Genomic DNA, 22,154 nt, shown 5'->3' on the forward strand with positions numbered 1-22,154 from the left:
GTGGGGTAGATGGATGGGTGGAGGGGTAGATGGATGGGTAGATGGATGGATGGTGGGGTAGATGGATGGGTGGAGGGGTAGATGGATGGGTAGATGGATGGATGGTGGGGTAGATGGATGGGTGGAGGGGTAAATGGATGGGTGGGTGGATGGATGGATGGATGGAACATGGACATTACTTTTGAATAAACCCACAGCTGGTCTAAAATGTCCTTTTGAATGTCTGAAAACATTTTCAAATTTTCTGGAAAATTGAATTTTGGGTTGGCTGTTTGCCATAGTTATAAACAAGTATATTGACACTCTGTGTAATGTATACAACATAAGTTTCACATTTTAAATTGAATTCCTAAAAGAGACCTGGACTGGTATTATGGTGACAGAGATTTGTCACAACATTTACCTTTACTGTGAAAACATGAAAAGTGGCAATTTTATTGTTTTGTTTTAAATCAGGACCACCTTAATTTTTGACTAGCCTAAATAATTATATATTAATCTTAGAAAACTAAGCTTGGATTTGGAACTCCTGCTCAAAGGAACAACACAAAGGTACTCTTGGTTTATTAAAATATGTTAAAATGCGTTTCTTGCAGACACAAACCCAATATCTTGTATTGTCTTACCTGGCTTGGAAGCTTAGTGCATCGTTACATGTCCTTTTGTCATGAAAATATTTGATGTCAGCTCCAAGGACCCAGCCTTTTTTCACTGCGGAGGAATTCCATGACCCAAAGGATGGAGATGCACAGCTTTCGTGCTTCCTTTTAACGAGTATGTGTTGAATATGAAGTCAAAGAAACAAAAACATGTCTTCATCAGAATCACTGTGGCTTTCTGTTTTATGCTTTTCCCACTCTGTATTCCAGTTTCCACACAGGGAAACAACAAGCAACAACTTTATTGGTAACATTTCAGATGGTTAGAATTACCGTTACAGTTTCTTTAAAATCATATTCATGTCCGCCTTGTTAAAACCTTTAGTGTTACACTTACAATTGATATTTACCTTAGAGACATTGGCTAGATTCGTTAACTTTAGTAGTCACTGCCTGTAAAAAAAAACTTCAAGCTGCAGTAGGCCGTTCCAAGAAAACCGATGACTTGGCCTGAAAATTTAACCAAGCACACGTTGCAGGTCCCTGTCCCCTGCTCTCCCTCCCTCCACAGCGGAGCCTGCCGTGAACGCTCGGCTTGCTTTTCCTCATCGGTCTTCAAACATAGCTTTGAACATTCAATTCATATGAGTTTGTTAATTTTACAAAGCTGTGCTTTCTGTCTTTGTACTTAATACTAAAGGAGTTCTGCTCTAGTCATAGGCTGAAAAATATTTTTCATGAAAATTGATGCCAATATTCTCACCTGTCAAATTAATTTACCCTAATCAGGTTAAGGCAATGAATCAGCAGTATGGACTCACCTTTACATTCATGGTAACCATAGATTCTGCCCACATCTCAGCTGAATGAAGGACGAGATGCTGATAATACAAACTTTGGTTTGTGTTTTTGAACACTTGAGGTTAATCATCTAAATTTCGAACCTGTTCCATGCCATGCCATGCCATTTATGTCAAAGTCAAATTTATTTGAATAGCGCATTTAATAGCAACGCCTAATGTTGACCAAAGTGCTTCACTAAATGCAAACAAAATAACTACATGAGATGGACGTAAAACCAAAAAACCGACAACATCTGATTAAATCTGCCCTTGTCTGAGGTTTTGGTTCAGTTGAATGGCGTTGTCTTGGCGGGTTTCCAGTTGTGCCATTCTCTTTAAATGTTCTGATTGTTGCCGTTTAAATTCGGTAGGTGTTACAGTTCGGCTGCAGCTTATTTTGGTAGTGGGATTATGACCCAGCTGATGTAAAACAGTCGTAGCTGAGGTATCCTTTGTGACCCGATCCTGGCCCATTCAGTACTTTAAATTAACCCCCCCCTCCAAAAAAAAAAAAAAAAGTTATTTTAATGGCCGCATTTGAGTTTCAGTGTCCAGTTTGGTCACAAAGTTATTCTCTTCTCAGATTTTTATATGTGGAGCTGATTCTTTCATAAAACTTTTTTCAACATAGGTTTTAAACGCTGCATTTTTACTTCAGTAGGAAACGGAACCATAGCAGCTACAGTTCATCTCTCATGAAGGTGTGGTATTTTGTAATTTGCTTCATTTGATTTTGCTTGAGTCACATTTTAGTATTTGCTATATTTGGTACCTATCAGACTTTCTAAGCACATTAGTCATGTGAAAGGTGTGGTAGGAGTGGAAGTATGGTGCCTTTATTCACCGTTGTTTTGTACCCATGTGGTGACATTTGCACAATTTGTATGAAGTTAACCTCTTGATATCTTGTACAGAATCAATAAATATTTCTGGATGTTTTATTTTGATCGAAGGCGTGCATGTGACATTTGAGTGATGTGGTTTTTGCTGTTCTAATCAGTGGTTATGAAAGCCAGGTAGAGGAGCAGATGGTGAAATATGCTGTAAAATCAGCAGTGTTTTGATGTCTTCTTGTTGTAAATGATCCACATCAGTCAGATGCTAATTTGTTCTCTCAGGTGATTTCTTACTGGCCCACAATGTTTTCAATGAATGCAATGTTTAAAAAATGTGAAACAATTCATTTTTCATCTTAGTTTTCTTAAGTTTGTTTTTATTTATATTGTTGAAACATTAAAAAGCTGCTGCACTCCTTAGTTGACTTGTTTTTTATGACCCATTTAGTCGTACACTAGTTAACTTTGTTTCCTAACATGATAAAAGAGAACTTTTTTTTCTGTAAAAATCCTGAGTGGACATGGATCTCATCTTTGTGTTTCAGCGGTCCATCTTTTAGGGGGCTTGGAAAACCCCCACCATCAAAGAAGCTCTCTAATATCCTCCACCTGCTGTAACCTCAGTTTTCAACACCATTGCTCCCTGGTGTCCCGAACCCATTAAAATTAACCACCATCCATTTTCTTTCTACATAAACCTTTTCAGTTGTACAAAGCAACATTCAAGACGAGCAGTTAGTTGCAGTACAACCATAAAGGGAGAAGATTGTTTTTGGATGAGGGGTGGCCAGATATAATTTCTCCAGGGCTTGGAAGCTCATTGGTGACTAGAAATTTCATTTCCAAAAATGGACATTTGGGTATATGAGGAAATGAATATTTAAGACCTTATGGAACCAGAAATTGAGTTGCTATCTAACACTGTCACTTGGTTCTGAGAAAGGTAAGTCATCTTTGTTAGCACTTTTGTCATTGATATTTTTTGTTCTGCCATTAACTTCCTAGTTCTTTTTATTAACTTTAAACAGGATGTGTTTCTTTTGGTTATGAGTGGGTAAACTGTAAGGATATAGCACCACCTGTATAGACTGGAGTTCTTGGATGTTATTGTTGATGTAAAACAAGCAGTGCTACATTATGATGAAGAAAGAAAGCGTCGAAACTGCCACAGCTGGAGGAGGGTCCTGGGAAGCTTGAGTTCCAATGCTTTTAATTATTCTCCAAGATTCAAAGAGCTAGTGTGGTATGGATCTCCAATCTACATCTTTACTACAGTTAAACCCACACAACTTTTATTAGGATTACAGTGACATCAGCAAAAGTAGTCGTATATAAATGTAAAGGAATTTGATCGTAGGCAACAAAATAACTAGCCTTGATTAAAGGCATCAAGAAATAAAACATGATGTTTTATTATAGAATAGTCTTAAGGAAAATGTGCAGTAAGGAAATCCTCTGAATGTGTGACATTATATATGCCTATACTTGATACAGAAGTGTTTTGTGTTATTGCTGTTGCTTTTTAGGTCTTTATTTGACTTTTGGATAATTGCTTTCTGTGTTTATAAAAACTGTTCATCTGTTATTCTACAGTAATCCTAATAAATACTTTAGACAGTCCTACAAGAGTAGGACAATGTGTTTATGCAGTTCTATGAAAATGGTGGTGAATTGTGCTCTTATTTACACTGCAAAAAAACTAAAATCATAGAAGTCTTTATATTATTGAGATGATTTTTAAAATTAAATTAAGGCATTTGCATGTGTCTGTACATGTACTGTAGTAAGGAAATTCAGTTTGAATGCAGTCATTGTTAATTTATTTGCTTTTTGCCCCTATTGTCATACTGTCAGAGGTATTTCCATCAGCAGCGAACGTATCAGCTGTTTGCTGCTGATCTTTTAATGTCGGTGGTGGTGGGTGGGGTTATTTGAGGGGCTTTACGTGATAGGCTTCCCTTAGGGAGAACAAGATTTTAGTTCTTATCCTCATAAGACAAGAGAATTCTGCCTGAAGTGGCTTGTTGAAGCTTCTGTCGGGTTTCTCTGACCTGGAAGCATTATTTCCTCAGAATCAATGCTTTCTTGAATAGGTTTTACACTCACTTACCTGCACTAGGATTTCCACAATCATCTGTTTCTGTAAACTCTATTTATCTTCAGTTTATTATTTGACTTCATACAGGGATTTAAAGCCTAATCAACACCAAGATGTCAGAGTGAGTAATTCAGACCTTTTATGGTTACTGGCCAAATTATGTAAATTGAATAGAATTGTTGGTCCTAACAAATGTTTTCTTGTATAATCAAGGAAAAAGTTGTCTTCATGCCGCAAGCATCATCTAAAGGTAAAATACTTATATTCCTATTATATTTATTTAAGATAAATATGTTTTTCAGAAAAGTGAGGAAAACTTGTTGAGAAGGCCTCTAAATACTTTTTTTTTTGTTGTTTGTAAGAGTTTGATACTGGCCATTGCTAAAGGTTTACTAGAGGAGGAAGAAAGAAAGCGGAAGGAGGAGAGGAAGAGGTACATGGCGGAAAGCTGTCCTCCTCTGCCCTTGCCCAGATCCATGCACGAGCTGCAGGTGTGTCACCAGTCATCATGTATCGACACACTTACACCTGTTTTCATACATGTTAACACTAATTCGTAAACCCGACCAGATTGGTTCCAGTGGTAGCACACGGAGTCACAGCTCTGTATCTGATCAGTCAAATAAAGATTGACATCCAGACCTCTTTTCACTAAACTTCATTCCAAAGCAAATTACAACTTCATTTAGTAGGACTGTTTACTGTGCCACAGTGCTGTAATCTCAGCGCATAACTTGCTCCTTCCTGTTTTGTTTTGTTGAACTTTATTATTAAATAGAACATTTTTACCTGCAATCAGGACCAAAATTAGTCATTCCCCTGGTGTATTTAGATTAGTTTGAATTAATCAACATGTTTCTTCTGTCTGAAAGTACAGTCTGAAGACATTCTGGAGTGCAACAAGCTAAAGAATGGGGCAACACTTTTGAGGCGGTGCACCCTTTTTTTCTGTAAGATTTTGTCATTTGACTTTAAAACAGGTCTGCCTTAAACATGAGACCTTATGCCTTAATGGGATTATCTGTGTAGAAAAGTTTTAAGTAGGAAATAATTTCGAACATTATGAAAAATAGAATAATCCTGCAAAAATATAGAATGAGTTTTATTTTTGTTAAGCAAAGAAGGAAAGACCAATTCTAAATGTATTAAATGCTTGTACCTGTGACACTAAAAAGTCTTAAAAGATATTTTTCCTTTCACCCTATTGAGATGAAACAGCCAAAATTTCCCTCATTTGGGGATACATTTTGGTGGAAGTTCCTTCAAGTGAAAACTAAAAAAGATTTTGAAACCTCTTTCAGTCATAAAATCTCTGGAGTAAAGATAAATTCAATTCAAAATTCTATTCAAAAATACTTTATTCATCTCAAAAGGAAAATAAATGTTGTAGCTCATATTATGCAGGTTTCTTCAAAGAGCCGTTGTAGATGCTGATGGCTGTGGGCAGGAAGGATCTCCTGTAGCGGTCTGTCTTACAGCAGATCTGATGAAGCCTCTGAGTGAAGACACTCTGTTGTTGTAGGACAGTCTCATGAAGAGGATGCTCAGGGTTCTCCATAATGTTCTTCATTTTATGAAGATTCCTTATTTGCACAGTGATCTCCAGAGGTTCCAGAGGAGTCCCCAGAACAGAGCCAGCCTTTTTTATCAGATTGTTGAGCTTTTTTAAGTCCGTGGCTCTGATGCTGCTTCCCCAGCAGATGATGGCAGAAGAGATCACACTCTCTACAACAGACTTATTGAAGATATGCAGCATCTTGCTGCAAACACCAAAGGACCTAAGCTTCCTCAAGAAGTACAGGGGTTGGACAATGAAACTGAAAACCTGTCATTTTAGTGTGGGAGGTTTCATGGCTAAATTGGACCAGCCTGGTAGCCACTCTTCATTGATTGCACATTGCACCAGTAAGAGCAGAGTGTGAAGGTTCAATTAGCAGGGTAAGAGCACAGTTTTACTCAAAATATTGAAATGCACACAACATTATGGGTGACATATCAGAGTTCAAAAGAGGACAAATTGTTGGTGCACGTCTTGCTGTCGCATCTGTGACCAAGACAGCAAGTCTTTGTGATGTATCAAGAGCCACGGTATCCAGGGTAATGTCAGCATACCACCAAGAAGGACGAACCACATCCAACAGGATTAACTGTGGACGCAAGAGGAAGCTGTCTGAAAGGGTGTTCGGGTGCTAACCCGGATTGTATCCAAAAAAACATAAAACCACAGCTGCCCAAATCACGGTAGAATTAAATGTGCACCTCAACTCTCCTGTTTCCACCAGAACTGTCCGTCGGGAGCTCCACAGGGTCAATATACACGGCCGGGCTGCTATAGCCAAACCTTTGGTCACTCATGCCAATGCCAAATGTCGGTTTCAATGGTGCAAGGATCACAAATCTTGGGCTGTGGACAATGTGAAACATGTATTGTTCCCTGATGACTCCACCTTTACTGTTTTCCCCACATCCGGGAGAGTTACGGTGTGGAGAACCCCCAAAGAAGGGTACCACCCAGACTGTTGCATGCCCAGAGTTAAGCATGGGGGTGGATCAGTGATGGTTTGGGCTGCCATATCATGGCATTCCCTTGGCCCAATACTTGTGCTAGATGGTCGCGTCACTGCCAAGGACTACGGAACCATTCTTGAGGACCATTTGCATCCAATGGTTCAAACATTGTATCCTGAAGGCGGTGCCGTGTATCAGGATGACAATGCACCAGTACACACAGCAAGACTAGTGAAAGATTGGTTTGATGAACATGAAAGTGAAGCTGAACATCTCCCATGGCCTGCACAGTCACCAGATCTAAATATTATTGAGCCACTTTAGGGTGTTTTGGAGGAGCGAGTCAGGAAACGTTTTCCTCCACCAGTATCACGTAGTGACCTGGCCACTATCCTGCAAGAAGAATGGCTTAAAATCCCTCTGACCACTGTGCAGGACTTGTATATGTCATTCCCAAGACGAATTGACGCTGTATTGGCCGCAAAAGGAGGTCCTACATCATACTAATAAATGATTGTGGTCTAAAACCAGGTGTTTCAGTTTCATTGTCCAACCCCTGTACAGTCTGCTCTGTCCCTTGTAGATGGCTTCATTGTTGCATCTCCACTCCAGTCTTTTGTCCAGGTGAACATCGAGGTATTTGTACTCCTCCACAACCTCCACTTCTTCTCCCATGATGGAAATAGTGTTTGACCTATTCTTGTTTCTCTTGTTTACAATCATCTCCTTTGTTTTATTCACGTTCAAGATGAGATGATTGTTTCCACACCTTGCCACAAAGTGGTCCACCAGCTCCCTGTATTCAGCTTCTTGTCCATCTCTGATTCACTCCACGACTGCAGAATCATCCGAGTATTTCTGCAGGTGACAGGAGTCTGTCTTGTACTGAAAGTCTGAGGTGTACAGAGTGAAAAGGAATTCGTATAAGAATAAATTATAATGGAATAAGGCAGAGAAGATCTAGCCATCACACCTCCTACTGGACATAAAATATTAATGAGGGAAATTGTTTCTGGAACAAATTAAGACTTATAAATACCCCAGACCTTAGGCATTGAAAAATCTGACTGTAAGGAAAACCTCAAAATTATTTGTTGAAATGTTCAATGAATCACATGTCTTGCCATGGGTAAACACATAGACCATTAGAATAACTGTAGAATTACTTTTCTTTGTATTTCAAGGGTAAACCCTGTGCTACACCACTATCAAGTGCCTTAACCTAACCAGAAGAACATGCAATTCAGTGATGAAGGCAGTCCTTTTAAATTATATGTTTATATTTTTCCAAAGGTTCTCTTTAACTCAGTGTATTTTATTAAATTTTTTTAACCTGTTTTCATTGTGGTCTGATGCAATATAATTCCATTCTGCAGTGCACATGTGATGTTATCTCTGAATAACAATAACATATAAAGCTGCAAGCAGCATTGGAACACCCTCGCAGCTTCACATGACTTTCTGTCATGCAGAATTCTACTTCAGTGAAAAGCGTTCAAAATTTGGACGAAATCCAATCTTCCTGTGTGAATCTGCGCTCACTTCCTGTTTGGTGGCAAAGGATGACAAAGACTTCCTGTCATGCTTTAGAATGTCATCTAAAATTAGTATGTCTTATCAGACATTCTCTGAAATCTCTGGAGACTGTCAAGAAAGGTCAATCACCTAAGAATGATCTAATTTGGTTCTCGGTGGGCGGAGCTAAAGTGATGTCATCAATTGACCATACCAGCGTGTTCAACATTCCTCCACGATGATGCATGCAAAATTTGGTATGGATCCTATAATCTATGCGGGAGATAAAGCGGTTGAATTTTCTTAGGGGGCGCCATTGATCCAATTTCCAATGTAATCTAACAGAGCTGTTTGGGGGTTACAAAGATCAACGATGTTCAGTTTGGAGTAAATCAAACCATGCGTTTGTTATTTAGAACCAAACATCAGGCAATGGCGTGACGTCAGACTTCGCCATGCTTCGGCCACACCCTCCAGCCAAACCTCTCAGAGACCAACTTAGACCATCATGTTATCTGTCACTGGGGACAGTTTCACACTTCCTGTTTTCAGGGAGTGAGTTCAACGATGTCAGCATTCAACCATTCACTATTGTTCAGAGCCCAATGTGGATCAAGAATGTTTCATGTCTCTGCAACTTTCCTTGTAGGAGCTATAACAGTTTTGTCTTTATGGCAAGTAGTCATATTTTGAGGCTTGGACATGCCCACATAGCTTTTGATAACTCTTTAATCCCCAATGCCTTGAGAGTATGCTTAGTCATTTTGAAGTCTGTAATGCCTGGTTCACATGGCAGGATTTTTATGCTGATTTTTGCCCCAATCTTCCCCTTCCGACATGCCCCAATTATCGTGATGACTCTCAAAATAATCCAGTGAGATAATCCTGCTCTGTGTGGTGTGTTAAGAGTGTTCTAGTCTACTTGGAAGGACGTCGGGACCGCTCCAACCTCAATTCAGGGATATTCAACATATTGGATTGTCTTGCCTCGATTCCTGTGGGGTGTCCCTCTAGCCAAAGCTCTCAGAACTGGAGACCAACTTAGACCATCATGTTATGTGTCACTGGAGACAGTTTCGTGTTGATTAGGTGGAGGGGGTCAAATATGGACCTTCCAAAGTAAAACATTACACTCCCTGTTCTCAGGGGGCGGGTCTTCTATGATGTCAGGATTTGACCAATGAATATTTGGCCAAATGTGGATCAGTTCCAGAAGGTTTAATGTCTCTGCAACTTTCTTTGTAGGAGCTATAACAATTTCTTTTTTTTTGGTGAGAAGTCAAACTTTGAGGTCTGGCTCCGCCCCTTCAACATACATGAAACCCTTAAAATATGTGAATTTTCACCAGGACTGACGTGTGTGCAAAATGTTTGGATTTTCCGTATATGTTTAGGCTTCCAAAATGGTGCTTTTTTTTTTGGGAAGAGAAAAATAATAAACATTCGAATTACAATATGCCTTTGCAGCGCTTCGCTGCGCCGGCCTAATTACCTTAGGTGGAGTAAAACACCAGAAAATAACTGAAACATTGCTGAGACTATTCATCTAAAAGAAAATGTTTCCACTCTTTTCCCATGAAGCTCCACATGGTAGGTTCACGGTAGTTTCTAAAGTGCCTCCTTTCATAAAACGCTGCTGAAGCTTAGAACCTAATGGTCCCTGGTACCATATGGCTCATTACTTTGGTGCGTAACCTGAGACCCTGAAAGCTATTTTGGTGGCACAAATAGGGCAATAGTTCTGAAGTTTGCTAAAGTATCCAGTCTGTCCTCTCTGGCTTACGTGGACCCTTGTGGAAGTCACATATGCAGCTTCAGAAGCTTTGGCTCAAAATAGTGGTTTTAAAGCAGCTGGTTTTCTTAATCTCCCCTTTCAAAACTTGCCAATTTCCTAACACATTGGAAAAAAAATGTTTAACAAGGTAAAAGGTTTATAAAGTATTCACACATGATGCAGGGTGTGTTTATTTTCAGGAACTGTGTAGGGAGATCCACCACAAGATCGATGTTATTGATGAGGAGCGATACAACCTGGAGATCAAAGTCAACAAAACCAACAAAGAGGTATGGTAGCCATAAAATACCAGACATGGAGTGATGTCATGAAATCAGCCTAGTTTAAACAGCTGCTGTGTGTTATTAACACAGCCTGTGACAGACAAGCTGCACATCCTATACCTGTCTAACATTAGAGGCTGTTGGTCATGTTGGCTCAATGTTAGCTTTCTACACCATAAATGAACTTTGGCTTTGTCACTAACAGTTCTAACTCACTACTGATTGTATCTTAATCATAATTATTATTGCAGTATAAAACTTATATATATTTTAGAATTGTAAGGGCTTATATAATACTTTCTCAATCATCATGCAACCCATGTTCTTGCTTAGAAAACATAATATAGGGATAATGTAGCAACTAAAATTAGATATTATTAGGTGTATTCTCTCTCCTTTTGTAAGCAGCTGATCCTGTTGAAGCATTACTGTGGCCCTAAGTAGGTCATTAGGGGGCTAGAAGTAAATGTCAACAAACAAATTCATGCTTTAGGTTCCAGTCTCTACTCCGTCTCATAATTATTCATTATAGAGCCTTTATCACCTAAATAAATTTCAGCTCATGAATATACCATGTTAGAATTTTGGTAAAACTTTTAAAATTATTTAAAAAAATTCACTAAAAGCTTATTGATAGAGCTTTAAGTACTCTAAAACTTTAAGTACTAGATGTACTGTTGGATACCATTTAGCTTCTCCTCAAATGTATAAATACCTTGACTATTTCTGTTTATTATGATGATGTTGCCTGCAGGTAATGAAAACAGGACATTTAACACAAAAATATTACATTAGACCAATAGAAAATACAGAAATAATATGGAAATCTGGAATTAATGAAAGGTATGTGTAATACTTGCATAAAGGAAGTTATGTTTTAAACTTACTTTTAATCTGACAAATAAGCCTCAAAGGAATGCATGTTCTTTTTTTTTTTTACTGAAAAAGACTGTATATATAGTTGTCCTGTGCAATGCTTTGCATTTTCCTTATTTTTTGATGAATAAATGTTTCAAACTGTTGTCTTAGTAATGTTTGGACATGGTGAGGACTGAATGATATTTTTTAGTTTAAATAAGTACATCTTTAGGCTTGTAAGAAAATGTACTTGTTTTTTGAACATGATTGCTGATAAAAAATATTTTATTCCATAACATTAACCATATAATATGAAGGTTATTCAAAATAGTTTTATAAACCCAGACCATTGTTTGACGAGTAAAATGAAATTTATTTTACTTCTTACTTGAAAATGTTTTTCGGTTACTTAGTGAGTCAGATGTTGCAATCTGAAAAATCAGATTTTAAGTGAAATCCGTAGATTTTCTTAACTGGACAGTAAACAAATTGACATTTTCTAAAGATTATAAATATACTCAACCTGCTGTTAAATTAATTTAAATGTAAGTGAAAATATTTAAAATTTTAATCAATTGTATTACTTTTGGATAGAATGATTGTACCTGAGTAAAAACAAAATCAATATTGTAAATAAAGGCAATTGAATTTTATATAATATAACTACACTCAGATGGTTTTGTCTGCACTTTTATTTTACAGATCGATGACCTGAAGATCAAAGTTCAGGACCTTACGGGGAGGTTCAAAAAGCCCGTCCTGAGAAAAGTCCGTATGTCAGCGGATGCAATGCTAAAGGCTCTGCTGGGCTCCAAACACACAGTCAATCTTGAACTGAGGGCGCACTTAAAGCAAGTCAAGAAGGACGCCAAAGAGGAAGTGAGAAATAATCTGTTAATTTTGAACTGGATTTGATCCAATTATGTAAAGTAGAAGATTTTGTGGTTTTTAGTTTATGGTTTTCTGTCTTTAGCTAGTGATGCTTGCCTCTTATGTTGACAGTGGATGAAATATTACAGTATATTAAAGAATTTATCAGACATATTGAAAGTGAGATTGAAATATCTGTTTTTGACGTAAAACAAATCCAGACCAACATTTGTTTTCTCGTTCTATTGACAGAACAGCTTACAGGTCAATGCCAGTGTCCAGTATAGTTACCGTATATGGTACTTTCTAAACAAATAGTTTTGCTGCACAGCATTGCTTTAACAAACAAAGAGCATAACTTAACCACTAATTACACAGAGATCTAGGTTAACATGAGAATAATCTCATTTTGTATTATAGTACAGTTCCAAGTAATGTTTCTGTTCAACTGTGAGCCTATCTCTCCTTTTGGGCCTTTCTATTATTTCAGTACAGTTAAATTAGAAGCTCCATTTCAAGTAAAATACCAACCTGAGATCCATTAATTGCTTAGCTACTTAGTTTTACAAACAGCAGGGTCAATCACTTTGACTCAAGTAAGAACCCCAGACAGTCAGCGTTATGTTTGTTTAATCAGGCATATTATAAAGGATGTTAACTTTAGGAAAGGATCAACATGTTTAAGTTGAATTTATAAATCACAAAACATAGAATTATGATTTTATTGATATTTCTTTATTAGGTGATCCTGTTTCCGACATGTGGAGTAAATTAACAGTTTTTGTGGTCTCATTTAAGGCAAGGCGAGTTTATTTGTATAGCATTCAACAACAACACAAATCAAAGTGCTTTACATGATGAAAAAGGTGCATTACAGTGGCATGAAAAAGGAAAGTAAAGCTGGACTAAAAACTGAAAAAAATGTATGCACTCAATGCTTTTAGATCCCTATTTTCTTAACATAAAATCAAGTTTTTCTCCCTGCAGAGGAGGAAACTCCTAGGAACTGTTATGAACCATTATGCGTCTCAATAATGGGGGGATTTCCTTTTAAACCTGGTCCACGTCTGGACCAAAAGTCAGACTTCCTGGTGCTCTGTACCTTCCTGGTGTGGTATATAGTAAACTGTAAAGACTGGGAAAGGTTTAAAAACTGTTGGGTGTTAAAAAAAAAGAAATATTACATGTCATATTATATCATAAACATTGTCGAAAGGATTCATTCACTGGAAAGTATCGTTACCAGACCAGTTATTGTTTTCCTGTATAGATGGCTCAGAGGACATTCTAAATCTGAGAACTAATGATATCGCATTATTAAGCCACATGTCTAAGCTAAATTTTGGGATGTTTTGCTGTTTCAGGATAAGGAACTTTGGGACATTGGTGATTGGCGCAAAAACATTGAGGACAAATCAGGAATGGATGGGAGAAAGAAGATGTTTGAGGCTGAAGCGTGAAACGAGTTACATTATTTACCATCGACAGTTTCATTTTTTACAAGATGTGCAAGTTGAAATTTGCAACAACTGAAGAAGAAGGTGTTTGTCTTCTTGCAGAAATAAAACGTTTTTGGAACAATCAGGACTAATTGAGTAATATTACTGAAGTCCATACATTTGTGAAATGTATCTCATATATTTATTTTTGTAAAACAATTCCATACAATACTGGGAAGGTTCTGAATATTAAGGTTTCTTACTGACTTATTCAATTCAATTCAATTCAAAGATTCTTTATTGATCCCCGAGGGGAAAATTAGAATTCCAGTACAACCCATCCAAATATACATCATGACACAAGACAAAGGGGGAACGGGTCACCGAGGCTTTGCTGCCCACTCACAGGCTCTGCCCTTGTTAGATGAGAAAAGAGGCCACATTAGGTAAGTACAGGGAAAAAAATCATATTTCACACTTTATCCTTAGTAGGATACAGTTTGAGATTGCAAAAAAACCTCAGCACAAAGAAGCAACAAGTTTACAAAACAACATCATGCCGGGAACGGTGAAGGTGGTGTGAGGGGGTGCATATGTTTATCTTGAGCATGTGTGTGTGTGCAAGTGAGTGTGTGCAAGTAAGTCCATGAAGCATTGTCACAGAGGCCATTGTCCTTGATAGTACGTTGGAATGTTCATCAACCGGCCTCAAAGTTTTGAGCAGGTCCATAGATGTCCTCAGTGAAGGGAGGGAGCGTCATGTTTACATAACTTCCAGGAGAAGTTGAAGATAGCCAGCCATCAAGGCCATGCAGGGGAGCCAGATTCAGAAAAACAATAATTATTTGGGTTAGGCTGACTCTTAATTTTCCGTCAGCCTTGAGAGTCTCGCTGGTGCTTCTCAAAGGCAAATCCAAACAGCCAAATTCCTGGTCTTTCGCCAGATCCGAGCGAACAACTTTCTCCAAGATTTATCCCATTTCACCCCTGTGTCCAGTAACCGCAACCTGCCTGCGATCCTGTGTAAGGATCACATCCAGTCTGCGATTCAGCTCACATAACATCTCAGTCAAAGTGCTGATCGCACTGAAGATCCCATCACACATGCCAGGCAGCCTCACAATTGCCAGAATAGCTGCTGACATTCTCCGAATTTCTCGATATGCCAGGTAACCGCTGACTCCAAAAAGCAGAAATCCTGATATCAAACATCCAATTATATACATATCTTCCACATCCTCGACTGACATTATCGACAGACATACAATCCTCCACTTCTGCCAGGAGTCCATTGTGTATTGATTGGTGAACATTGATATGCCCACAAATATTGTTCGGCTGTTTGTTTTAACATAACTTAGAGATTAAAAGAGGAAGAACAAAAAAACATTCACTGTTGTAGGTTTTTTTTTCAGTAGTGTAAAAACCAAATAAAATAATTGTTATGAAGTTTGTCCATGGTATGAGTAAACTAAAGTTTTTCATGAGGACATGTTGTACAAAGATATAAAGAATAACCAACCCAAGCTTTTATAGCCATCGCTGAAAGTGAATTTCAATCCGTCTACATGATTGCATTGTTTTGATTTTATTATACATTTCTGCAATATGAAATTGACTGGTTTTTCATCCTTGAGAAGCACCACAACATAAATAAACTAAATTGTCATATTGTAAACAAAACCCAATGTGCTTGTCAATAAGATAGCTTTAGGTTCAATTTTGTTAATTCTAGTCCCCATTTTTAGACCAAGTCGTCCCTTTCTACTTCCATTTCCCACCTTAGAACAAACCATTTCAAATCTATTTATATAATACCCAGCACAGACCCGGCTCTAGCCCTGTTGTTTCCCAAGGCAAGATAATGGTTTGGTGTCCCCCTTCACCCCTCTCTCTTAACGGACCTAACAGCTGTGTGTAATAAAGGTTTAATTATGTCAGTAGGTTCTTCCAGCTTTTAATATGTCCTGTAGAAAACTTGAATACATATTGTACTCTGCTTAGCTTTAGAAAAGTGTAAAGGTTTAGCCATTTTAATAGGCACAGTAAAAATTGACTAAGTGAGGACACATTTAGCAACAAAAAAAATCCTCAGTGCATCTGTCCAGGACAGATTGGGAATATACAGCATTTACCTGTTGCTATACTGTGTGCAAAACACAATGGTGCTGCAGACAGACTACATGATATGTTCAACATAACACATTACCATGTTCAGAATGAGGATTTATAAAATAAAGAATGTCTCACTCACGTACACAGAAATAGACGAAAAGATCAGAGAATGAACTAAGCGTCTGTTTTGAAGTTGAAAAAATAGCACAGCAAGTATGACAAGTTCTGAAGTGCTGAATGAAACAGATTGATGCTACCAAGAAGACAACAGTCAACTTGTAATTTTGATCCAACCTTTTTGCAAGTTTTCCAACTCGTTCAATATGTGCTGGATTAATGCCACAATGCAGAGCATTCTGAACCTGAGCATTGCCAAAAGGTTTGTGTCACAGTATCCCGAAGATATTTTTGGAGCTTTGTCAGGAACTCCATTATGTGCCAGCCTTCTACTAACAGTCACACGCCATCCAGGGAAGCCTTTTCCCTACAAGAAATTCACCAAGGTCAAACTACTACTCACAAAAACCCAGAACAATAAGAAGTAAGCAGTATTTTTATTGGAAAAAAACAACAAAAAAACTAACATAAAAAGAACCATAATAAATAAATAAAAGTAACAAAATCATTATTATTTTATTATGATTAAAAAACATTTTGTTTTGTACTAGAAAATGATGTTTTATATACCGAAATACAAAAGAAATAGAATTAAAAACACCCCCCCCACTCCCGCCACCCCACAAAATAAAAATACTACAAAGGCCCCCTAAAAAACTAAACAAAGGGAACATAAGAAAAAAAAAAACTGAATGAAAAGAGACCAAAAATGCTATATTGGGCTTCAAGGTGTTGCAGTTCAGGACTGTTGCCTTGCAGGTCATTGGTGTGAATCCTACCTGGGGTGTTCCTGCATGAAGTTTCCATGTTCTCTCTTTCTATGCATGGGTTCTTTCCGGGTACCCCCACAGTCCAAACATATGCATGTAAGGTTAATTGGCAACTCTAGATTACCCATAGCTGTGATTATGTGCATGCTTTATATTGTTTTATCAATTTCTTGAAGACATATTGATTTTGGCTGCACGGTGGCGCAGTTGGTAGCACTGTTGCCTTGCAGCAAGAAAGTCCTGGTTTCGATTCCCAACCGGGGGACTTTCTGCATGGAGTTTGCATGTTCTCCCCGTGCATGCGTGGGTTCTCACCGGGTACTCTGGCTTCCTCCCACAGTCCAAAGACATGCCTGTTAGGTTAATTGGTCACTCTAAATTGCCCTTAGGTGTATGAATGAGTGTGTGCATGGTTGTTTGTGTGTTGCCCTGCGATGGACTGGCGACCTGTCCAGGGTGTACCCTGCCTCTTGCCCATAGACTGCTGGAGATAGGCACCAGCTCCCCTGTGACCCACTATGAAATAAGCGGTACAAAATGACTGACTGACATATTGATTTTCATAAAAGTAACCAAAATAACCAATAACAAAAATACTGTCCCCCAAAAGAATACAAAAAAACAACCACCCAACCCAAGAATGAGCGAAAAAGCTTGCAAAAATAATACTAAAACCTACAATTACACAACTCTTGAGACATTTTTATCTGACCTCAAGTTCACAGTCACAATGCACAACTAGTTTTGCACCAGAAATACCTCCATGTGTCTTTCTCTTGGACTGCTCTCAAATCTTCTGTAACGTTTTTCCAAAGGTGAAAGCTGTAATAAATGAAAGGTGCCTTTATATGAATTGTATTTTCCACTTCATATAAACAGAAGACCTGTAGGGTCCGGGAGCCCTGTAGGATGAAACAAGATCTGATAAGAAGTTTGGACTGGGACAGTCCTTAAATGCACAGATAATCTGAAGTAGTTATTAAGTGAGCTCCTTTCTGGAATTAGAACATTACAATAAAACATTCTGACTTATAGGTTAGAAAAGCATGTACCAAAGTCTCTGCATTAGGCAGAGAGTGAATTATTTAACTAGCTCAACATGGAGCATCAGAATAGTGTCAGAAGTCTCACTCCTCTCTGTGTGGATTTATTTATTATGGTTTTATTCTGACAAGAACATGGCATATGCAGTGGCTTAAAAATGGAAGATTTTCCCAGTCTGGACTGGACAGCAGGGGCTAACTTTCAATCCTAACTGGACGACAGCATGGAGGAGGGAAGCTAAAAATATGACACTTACAGAGGAATAATGACTTGCTTTTCTGGTATAGACTTCCAATGTTATATCTTCACTTTTTTACAACAGGGAAGTGTAAGTTTTAGATTTCAAATCTTCAGAAAAGTTGCAGCTCAAGAATGTGTTTTTATGTGGACCAGCAGTTCTATTTTAGGGAGCAACATATAGGGAAACAGTGATGTTTCCCAATTGTTCCTCAGTAGTTTGGCTCCTCATATATTGTATTTTATCTGGCAGGCAGGTGTAAATGTTGGATCTTCACATCAAACATATTCAAGCTCTGGTAATATTTTGAAAAAGTAAATCATCTTGCTAAAATACAAAAAAACGTCCCTAGAAAATACGGTGGTAAATGTCGTGCATATTATAGGCATAGGCTGGCAGTTTGTAAATGTATAGCATTGGATATGAAAAAACTTTCATGTCTTATTTCATGATCTAAAAGAAAAAATTTAAGTTAAACAAATAAAGAGCTTAATGCATTTATTATTATTTAAATTTGCTCCTTATGTCTGTTTTACCTCATCATGCACTGAGTTTTGGTCTTTTGATTGATAGCTTTACAGGGCCTTTCAACCTAAATACAAGGATCAAAGTTATGTTACAACTTACGTTACAAAATCTAAACGGCAAAGATGTTGTAAGGCACAAGGTGTAACACAAAAAAACTACTAACCACTGAATATTTAATGTCAGTAGAAAATAAGTATTTATTTTACAATTAAGGCAAACCAACCAGTTACTGCACAAAAAAGCTTTAACCTTCAGGTTCTCCAAGGCTGAGCTCCTGGTCTAACCTCAATACAAGAGAAAACGGGCTGTAACAAAAATGCCAGAGAACCCCTATCAGCTTTCACTGTCAAATGGACTTGCCTTTCAGAGAGGTTATTTAAACAACAGTAAAAATATAAAACAGAAAGTAAGAATTACAGGGTGTACAGATACAAGTACCTGAAAACTAAAGAATTTTCAAAATGTGTCTACATCTTTTAATCAGGATCTATTTTTGTTTTTGACATGAAGTGTACATTTTTTACTAGAAATGCAAAATTTTATTTAACCTTCTCAGGCTTTGCTCATATCTGCTTTCAATACTCCATGTAGCTACATGCCTGGCACACACACCCTGGCTGGATGTGGGAATTCACCCACTCTTTTCTCAATAACCCAGGCTGGAGCCCCACTCACCCAGGCAGGACTACTGTCATATGTCCCCTGAGATGGAACAAAATACAGCAGATTCTAAGATCATGTAACTGAGCTGATTATATTTTGCAACTTTGGTTGATAAGGTCCCCCTGTTCTTTCAGTTCTGCATTACAATCTTTTCAGTTTGCATTAAATAACAGGGCCTTTCAGTTTAATAAATACCTGAAAATATAGCAATTTCAAAAGACATTATGGTGCTCAAAACAGGAAATGCAAATTGTTTACTAGAAATGCAAAATGTCATTTGAATCTATCTAAACTCTTGCATCATCACTCCAACAAGTAACCATCTGTGCAGGGACTTGTGTGGACTCAACAATCCACTCTGCCGCAGCATAGCACCCGCCAAATTCACCCGCCAAATGAGGGTGAATTTAGCAGTGGCGGGTAACACAGCCACTCTGACTAGTCACTTTGGCGGATTGAATTATATATACAGTTTTTAATTGTAGTTTTCTCAAATGGGATCCGAAATAATAAGCAAGTTGAAATGCGACACTACGATATTTACAACTCCCATGAGCACTGCCTGCGTACAGTGTAAGCTCTCTGGTCTGTTCATGACCGACGTCGCTTTAGACAGACGGTCCCTGTGGAGAACACAGTTGTGAAGCGGTGGGGGCGGTAATGTGGAGGTAATGTTTCTACTTTGTACACTGCTAGTGTTGCCAAGTCCGCTTATTATAAGCGACTTTGGGCTTGTTTTTCTCTAAAGTCGCTGGCAAATCTCATGGGTTGCGGTTTTGTGGGCTTGTTTTTGGCATTCCTTCCGAGTGAAACTCCTCTATTATCTCCCAGCTACCACAATAAAGCAAAACACAAGTGGTAGGTAGTTTGTCCTTTCCACGTCGATGTTTCCTGGTTATAGCTCCCACCAGAGTTGACGGCACACCCAGAACACACTCACGCTAGAGTCCAGAGTGACAGGGAAACGAGTAATGAGACAGCGTCAATAAGATGCAGTAAATGGAGAAAATATGGGAAAAATTTTAATACAGAGGGGGAGAAACAGAGCGCACTGCAAGACAGGATCTGACCTGAGATGGGAGCATCCCTTGTGATTCTGCAATGTGAAATATGTGCTCACCATGACTTTCCTTTTAAACAGACTTTAAAGAAAGTTTTTTCTTGACTGTTTATTGTCATTTTGTTGTTAGGTATGCAAAATACACTTTTCTTTTGATCAGTTGTTATTCAAAATTTTAAGTTATTCAAAACGTTTATGGTAAAATGTTAATAATAATTTTGCTGTTGCTTTTGTATAATGCCATAATACATTTATGCTGTTTACAACAGGCCTCTGTTTTACACAGCGGTGTAAAGCCATTTGGGCTTCTTTTAGGCTTGTTTTAAAAGAGCTGGTTGCTTTTGGCACCATTGATCACTGCACATTTTCATATAAAAGGAGCTTTACACTGAACCTTGTCTGAGCTGAATACTTGATAATGACCCGAAGTGGTAAACATTTTATTTAATCTTGATATGATTGTGTAAAAGGGTCATTTACATTTAAAAATGTTGTAAATCTAGTTAAAGTAAACTTTAGCATGCTATAGTCAGCTTTAATCATATTAAACAAATTCTCAACAACAAAATTGTGGCTGCTGAAAATACGGAGTGGCTAGTAACTTTGGAAAACCACTAGCCACAGTGGCTGGTGAACAAAAACGTTAATGTCAAGCCATCGCATGTCAAACGTTCCTATGCTACATTCCTTATTGCAAAAATTCTTATAGGATGTATTCACACCAGGAAAGTCATTTGGTCCGCTTGTTCGGTCTGGACCAAAAACTGACTTTATTTTTTCATTTGGTGCGGTTTGTTTTCACATTGTACTTTTTGCAAGTGAACTATTACTTGTAAACAAAGCCACGCGGGTGACAATCATGGATCCCATTGGACAAAAATGACGGGGGCGGGACAGTGCACAGAACCGGAAATTTAGGAAAGCAGCTGTAGACGTGTTGCGTGCAGCACCTCTGTTCTGCATATTTATGCCGTTATTACAGCTGCAATATTATTGTGAGGGTGAAGAGCAGCTCATTCAACACAGATTTTGAGACGTTCCATTTATAATTTTGGAACCCCGTCGGAGAACGTGTGCTGAACGCCGACGTTCTCTATGTGCCTTGTCCCACAACAAGCCAGTAGCGTTGCTAAGCAACACAGCTTATCAGGTATGATTACCTTACAACACACACCTTTGCTACCGGCTACGGTGGCTTTTTATGTCCAAAGAGACGTACGCTTTTTGTAGTTGGTTCGGATCGGGGCCGGTTTGTATTCAGACCATAAGCGAACTGCACCAGAGTCCGTTTGGAAGAGGACCGAGAGATAAACTGATGGGTAGATTTTAAAGAGCTTTACAAACATCAATCGATTGTCGTCTTCCGCTTTATCCGGGACCGGGTCGCGGGGCAGCAGACTCAACAGAGACGCCCAGACGTCCCTCTCTCCAGACACCTCCTCCAGTTCCTCCAGGGGGAGCCCAAGGCGTTCCCAGGCCAGCTGAGAGACATAGTCCCTCCAGCGTGTCCTGGGCCGTCCCCTGGGCCTCCTCCCTGTGGGACGTGCCTGGAACACCTCCCAAGGAAGGCGTCCAGGAGGCATCCGGTATAGATGCCCGAGCCACCTCAACTGGCTCCTCTCGATGTGGAGGAGCAGCGGCTCTACTCCGAGCCCCTCCCGGATGGCCGAGCTCCTCACCCTATCTCTAAGGGAGTGCCCGGCCACCCTACGGAGGAAGCTCATTTCAGCCGCTTGTATCCGGGATCTCGTTTTTTCGGTCATGACCCAAGGTTCATGGCCGACCGACCAGTAAATTGAGAGCTTTGCTTTTCGGCTCAGCTCTCTCTTCACCACAACGGACCGGCACAGCGCCCCATTACTGTGGCAGCCGCACCGATCCGTCTGTCGATCTCCCGCTCCATTCTTCCCTCACTCGTGAACAAGACCCCAAGATACTTAAACTCCTCCACTTGAGGCAGGAACTCCCCTCCAACCTGAAGAGGACAAGCCACCCT

The 22,154-nt window shown here is 38.9% G+C and overlaps 1 protein-coding gene across 3 annotated transcripts; it reads left to right on the forward strand.

The window, feature by feature from the left end:
- Positions 1-2,998: 2,998 nt before the first annotated feature.
- Positions 2,999-13,765, forward strand: LOC124884482 (troponin I, fast skeletal muscle-like). 3 transcript variants are annotated; one of them, XM_047392435.1, is made up of 7 exons: positions 2,999-3,220; positions 4,463-4,496; positions 4,589-4,625; positions 4,763-4,866; positions 10,373-10,462; positions 12,017-12,193; positions 13,549-13,765. In XM_047392435.1, exons 3-7 carry the CDS (start codon positions 4,604-4,606, stop codon positions 13,642-13,644), a joined length of 489 nt encoding a protein of 162 aa, XP_047248391.1. In that variant the 5' UTR covers positions 2,999-3,220; positions 4,463-4,496; positions 4,589-4,603; the 3' UTR covers positions 13,645-13,765. The 3 variants fall into 3 exon arrangements, with proteins under 3 accessions (XP_047248391.1, XP_047248383.1, XP_047248375.1); XM_047392427.1 differs by having other exon boundaries at positions 3,001-3,220; positions 4,441-4,496; positions 4,738-4,866; XM_047392419.1 differs by having other exon boundaries at positions 3,002-3,220; positions 4,738-4,866.
- Positions 13,766-22,154: the final 8,389 nt, after the last annotated feature.

Source organism: Girardinichthys multiradiatus, chromosome 2 (genome assembly GCF_021462225.1).
Source record: "Girardinichthys multiradiatus isolate DD_20200921_A chromosome 2, DD_fGirMul_XY1, whole genome shotgun sequence".
Lineage (NCBI taxonomy): Eukaryota > Metazoa > Chordata > Actinopteri > Cyprinodontiformes > Goodeidae > Girardinichthys > Girardinichthys multiradiatus.